General features: G+C 44.8%; 1 protein-coding gene across 1 annotated transcript in view; it reads right to left on the minus strand.

The window, feature by feature from the left end:
* Positions 1-3,710, minus strand: part of LOC113573480 (zinc finger MYND domain-containing protein 15) — a 6,782-nt gene extending 3,072 nt beyond the window's left edge. Inside the window, exons 1-8 of the mRNA XM_027003770.2 lie at positions 3,618-3,710; positions 3,138-3,369; positions 2,767-3,010; positions 2,348-2,545; positions 1,515-1,675; positions 583-732; positions 398-490; positions 98-214 (exon numbers count right to left, since the gene is read on the minus strand). Of these exons, the coding sequence (XP_026859571.2) occupies positions 98-214; positions 398-490; positions 583-732; positions 1,515-1,675; positions 2,348-2,545; positions 2,767-3,010; positions 3,138-3,369 (1,195 nt within the window). The 5' untranslated portion in view covers positions 3,618-3,710. The remainder of the gene's footprint in view (positions 1-97; positions 215-397; positions 491-582; positions 733-1,514; positions 1,676-2,347; positions 2,546-2,766; positions 3,011-3,137; positions 3,370-3,617) is intronic.
* Positions 3,711-5,411: the final 1,701 nt, after the last annotated feature.

The following is a 5,411-nucleotide window of genomic DNA, read 5'->3' on the forward strand; positions in this document are numbered from 1 at the left end:
CTGAGAGACACAGGACTGTACTCACATTTTGAGTGTAAGAGTTCCTTACAGACAGGCAGGCAGGCAGACCCACACACACACACACACTCACACTCACAGTCTTGTGGCACCAGAGAGGTGATGATGTAGTATGTAGAGAGGGCAGATGAGAGTAGAACAGATACAGGTGATGTCAGACTAAGACCCCTCCAACTCATATACTGACTCCAGGACACTGCAGGACAGCAGGAGGGAGGGGAAAACTCAAATAATCTCACTTATCATTTTCTTTTTAGGAATACACTTTATAATCTTACATGTATTTAATCTGTGTTCATATATATATATAGGCAGAATATAGTTTAAATATTGTTTTTTTTTTAAATTATTTTAATATTATTTTTATTACAGTGCCTACCCAAAGGGGCACTGAGGCAAGGAGAATTGTGGGGTATGTGGCTGAGCAAGATATTTGCCTCCTCTTTCAGTGGGCCGTAGGGCTCGGAGTGATCTTGGAAAACACAGTATAAATACACACAAACAAATAAGCACAGAGGATCACTGTATAATTAAATGATCTTATTCTAACTGTTTTGTGCAAACCTGATAGCCAAAGATCTTTGGACTGTTCCAATGACGAATGGAGCTGAAAGCGGGGTGAGCGCACAAGCAGGCTCCAGTGCAGCCAGTAGCCGCTGCTCAGCTTATTCTTGAACAAAAAGTCCTCTACATCAAAGTCCTCAGACGTTGTTTCTTGAAAAGAACAAATTAGGTCACTGGTCAGTTAACTCAGCCACATAAAACATGTCTGTCATGTCAAAGGGGCTCTTAACGTGCATGCTCAGTGCTATTCCTTAACAACAGCTTACCATTACTGCATTAATATATTTTTTGTTTTTTTGTAAAAATGTCCAGAACCAGACATTTTAATGCATTATTGTGTTTAGAAGTGGTGTGCAGTCAGGAGTAACAAAAATGTTGAAAGAAAAAAAAACATATTTATAGATAAGTAAAATAAATAAAAAATCAACATAGAATACTTTAGATGTTCTTTATTACACTGAGAGTGGTACTAATCAAAACTGCTCATTAATATGGCAGTAGGGACTATGTGCCCCTTCTGTTGATACCCTTAAGAGTTCTCCCATGTGAGCATATTAGCAAAATGACAAGAAATGTATTTATTTTAATTGAATCCCTTTGGAAAATTCTCTCTTTACATTTAACCAATCTGGAGAGAACACACACACACACACACACACTAAGGGTTGTGTGCAGCCACCTGGGGAACAACTGAGAGTCAGTTAGATATCTTGCTCCAGGTCACTTCATCCACGGCTGATGCTGGTTCAGGGAATTGAACCGCCAAGCTTCCATTCCGATGTCAACTGCTCTGACCTTTAGGCTGTGGCTGCCCCTTGAAAAGCTGCCCCTGTGTACGTTACCTTTACCAGAAGGTATACCTGCTTTATGCACTGAAAGCCGCTGGTATGTATGTGTGTCGCGTGTGTAAGTGCGTGTGTGATGCCCCCTACCTGTGGCATAGGGGAATGGTAGGAGGGCGAGCTGTTCTCCACGTCTCATATAGAGGGAGAGTCTCTTGCAGCAGTGATGGCCGCCGGAGTCCAGCGCAGCCTGTGGAAGAGTGGCACCTGGGCAGCAGCCTGCACAGAACAGCACAGCCTTGCACCCAGCACTAGAGCAGAGAGAGGAGGGGGCCCAAGACCATGGCCAAGGCGAGACAACCAGAAAAGAACATTGTATGAAGAAGTAAAACTGTTGGCCATAAACACGTTTGCCTTCATTTGTTATGTTTGACAAGACTGGCAGCCTAAATCCCAGAGAAAATAAGAAAGGGCTAAATCTCTTAATCTTGCTGTGGGTACTGCATGAGGAAGACGTGGCAAAGGTAAAAATAACACCTTGATATTTCTACATATCTACATGGTGTGTAGCTCATGCACTCACTTTTACAAAGCATTCTCATCCTCTTGTTTCAACAAGTCCACATTTAAGCCAAGCAATCGCCAAGGTACACCTGTTTCTACTGAGCATGTGTAAGCATTCCATTGCAAAAAGGGTTTTTTGTTTTTAGCATTTATTTTCTACATTCCATAAGCCATGCACACAGTCTTCATAACATCTGGAATGTTGCCTCAGGCTTAAGGCTTCAGCTCACACGGTTTGTTTTTGATTTATTGACACACCACATTATATTACTCTCAGCTTCTTCAAAGGTAAAGTAAAGATATATGACAGATATATCAGAATGCACTACCACAGTGCAGCTCAAAGTCTTCGTGTTTTCCTTATAAAACTTGTCCATTTCTCCCCCTACTTCCTCTGACCCCCTTCCTCTTTGCCTTACCATGGTTTCAGTTGGCTCAGGAAAGAGTGTTTCTTACAACATCGGCAATAGTATGTGGGCGGCCAGCGCATGTTAAATACTCTGGGGCGTGGTGACCCTGTTTCTGGGCCTACATCGATGGGCACCCAGCCACCTACTGCCTCTGGAAGCAGTGCCACCTTCAGGACAGAAAGAGACTTCTCCCCACTGCTCAGAACTCTGGGAGGAGAGTAAGAGAGAGAGAGAGAGAGAGAGAGAGAGAGAGAGAGAGAGAGAGAGAGAGAGAGAGAGAGAGAAAATAGAGAGAGAGAAACAGGGCAAGCGATGGAGAGGGTCAAATTACTGTTCCGTATGATGGCTATTTCTATTAGTAAATGGAGGCTGACTTTGGATGAGTGAGTATCATTTCATTGATTGGGTAGCTATGGCAGTGCACTCACCTGTGCAGCTTCTTATCACTAACTGTCAGAGTCTGCGGTCGTCGAGCCAGGCCTCCATACATTGGTGCCTTCATTGAGCTGCGGAGCAATTCCAGGATCCTTTGTGTTGTGGCCATCACACCCTCACCCTGTCCTGCTTCACCCCGACCCAGCGAACTGGCCCAGTCACCAGGCAACACATCAAAGCCCAGTGGCAAGCCGGAAGAGTTGGTCAGTATCAGCACATTGTCTACACCCTCAAACCCTACAGGGAGAGACAGAGGCAAAGTGTTTTTGTTTTTGTTTTTTTGTCACATAAGTCTGAATGCAGAATTTCTGCGTGTGTGTCTAATATACTTTGTTTCAACAGTTCTTTTCATTGTAACACTTACTCAGCTCTGACGGGTCAATTGCGACCTGTTCAAGCCGTGCTTTGGCAGCAGGGGGCGGTGTTGCGCAATTCAGCAGGTGTAAGATCCAGCGTGGAGATGCGCGGTCAACCGGCAGCTGGGTAACACTGGCTCCACAATTCTGGCTCAGCGTGTCCCGGTAACGCCTATACCACTGCGACATGGCCTCCGCGAACGCTAGCAAGGGGTCTCGGTAAGCCGAGCTAAACTCCATCTGAGAGTAATGTAAAAGAAGCAGTGGGTGGAAGAACACAGCGAGCAGCTGAGTCTATACATCAGCGGCTGCACTCTGGTGAACTTGGGTAGACTTCTGCATATTCTGATCCTTGAACGATGATTTGTGAACACTTCAGTAGCTTTGGCTTTCGTAAGGTAAATAGGAATTAAACGTACGTTAGACGGCATGCCTCCTGATTTTTATATCCCAGTTATTACATACAAATATACTAAAATACTTCGTACCTTTCTGAGTCTTTAAATCCAGGAACCTCTTAACAATGTGAAATATAATTTATCTGTCTTGTCAGAATTCGTGTGTAAATAAACATACAATTGATTTAATTCCAAACACAATGCGTGACGTTTGGGCGCGCGAGTCTGACAGTATTCCTGACGCAGAATAATCGCAGAGCGTGGTTGGGCTCGCGCAGATCTTTACGTGCATATAACAGCGACCATATATGCGGTACAAGTCACTGCATTGGACGAGGGTAGGATAAGCAAACAGTAAGACACATCATACTAACCCAAATTAATGCCAAGAGTAGTGCAGTTCTGATTTTGAGTGATCTTAAAGGTCTATATTAAACCGGTTTATCTATACATTTAATCAGTCTTTATTCATCAAAGTAAAGAGCTACTGGTCTCTGTGATTAAAAGTAAATGTTGGTGTTAGACTAATTATGATCACAAATGTTATTTTTTCCTATGTTTTCCAGTGGTCAAGGATTATGGCCAATGCTGTGTCAAGGAAAGTCTTGTGGGCAGGACTTAGGCGTGTCATGTGCTGACTGATAGCAGACCGCAACATGATGACCTGCCCTTGGGTACTGTCGCATCTTCTCATCTGTGTGAGGTGGATGTGCAGTCGTTCCTTTTCTTCCTTCTGATTCCCATCAACGTCCTCCTTGTGTTCCCTCCCAGGGGGAATGCAGCAGCATGCACGAATGGCAGTGATGTCATGGGAGGAGAGGAGAAACAGGCATTCCCTGGTCAAAGAGAGGTGGCAGCGCGTGGCACCTGAGAGACAGAAAGATACAGCGCACAATTCGAGGTGTGAAGGAAGCTACAGTTTGGTATTAACAGTCACTTTGAAAAAAGGACTCACCTGAACATTGAGTCTCACAAACACAGGGCAGCCCACCCCCAGATCCACAGCCATAGCCCTGCACCTGCTTGTCTCCAGTCTCCGCTTCCAGTAAGGCCAGTGTGCGCTTCAGTCCACACCACACGTCCATCGGGGCCATGGACACTACCACCTTTTCAGAAGAGGACAGTGTGTTCAACGCACTTGAACTTATTATGGGATATGGCCTTAAATTTACAAACGCACACTACCAGAGTGGGGTCTCTGCGATCGATCTTGTCTCCAGTGCCTAACTGGCCATAGAGGTCGGAACCTTGCATGAAGACCCTCCCACAGTCGTTGAGCAGGCAGAGGTGTTTAACCCCCATGGAGCATCTCACCACCTAGAAAAGACAGATATTGAACCCGACACATTTAAGCACTAGCTCAACACACATGTACTGTCAGGTGTAGTCGCAGTGACATTGCAACTGCTTCAAGGTCATCCGAGTATGAGGAAGCGAGAAATAGATAAATGTGTGACATTTGCTCTTCTTCAGCATCAGGTAGTTGGCAGCCTACCTTGTACGGCAGAGAGATCGGGAGAACCGCTCGAAGGTGACGGCGGTCATGCCCTGCGTAAGTCCCAAACAGCTGCCGGTATGCTCCTGGAGTTTGCACTTCACTGTAGACCGAGCCATCAGCTATCGGACACGGCAAGAGAGGAGCAAGAAAATCAACAAGAACACAGAGAGGCTGTTTATCTTATTCCACTATATATCATAATTTATCTGGTTATTGTTTCTGTGTGTTTTAAGCAACTGGTAACTCCAAGTGGCTAGTTTATGAAATGAGCAACATTTCTGACAGTCTGCTTTACACTCTGCCTTACATTTGTAGGGATTGTAAGAGTTTACCTGTAATATACAAAACAGTAGATTATATACGGACCTGTTTGACTGGCAGGTCTT

Source organism: Electrophorus electricus, chromosome 19 (assembly GCF_013358815.1).
Source record: "Electrophorus electricus isolate fEleEle1 chromosome 19, fEleEle1.pri, whole genome shotgun sequence".
Classification (NCBI taxonomy): domain Eukaryota; kingdom Metazoa; phylum Chordata; class Actinopteri; order Gymnotiformes; family Gymnotidae; genus Electrophorus; species Electrophorus electricus.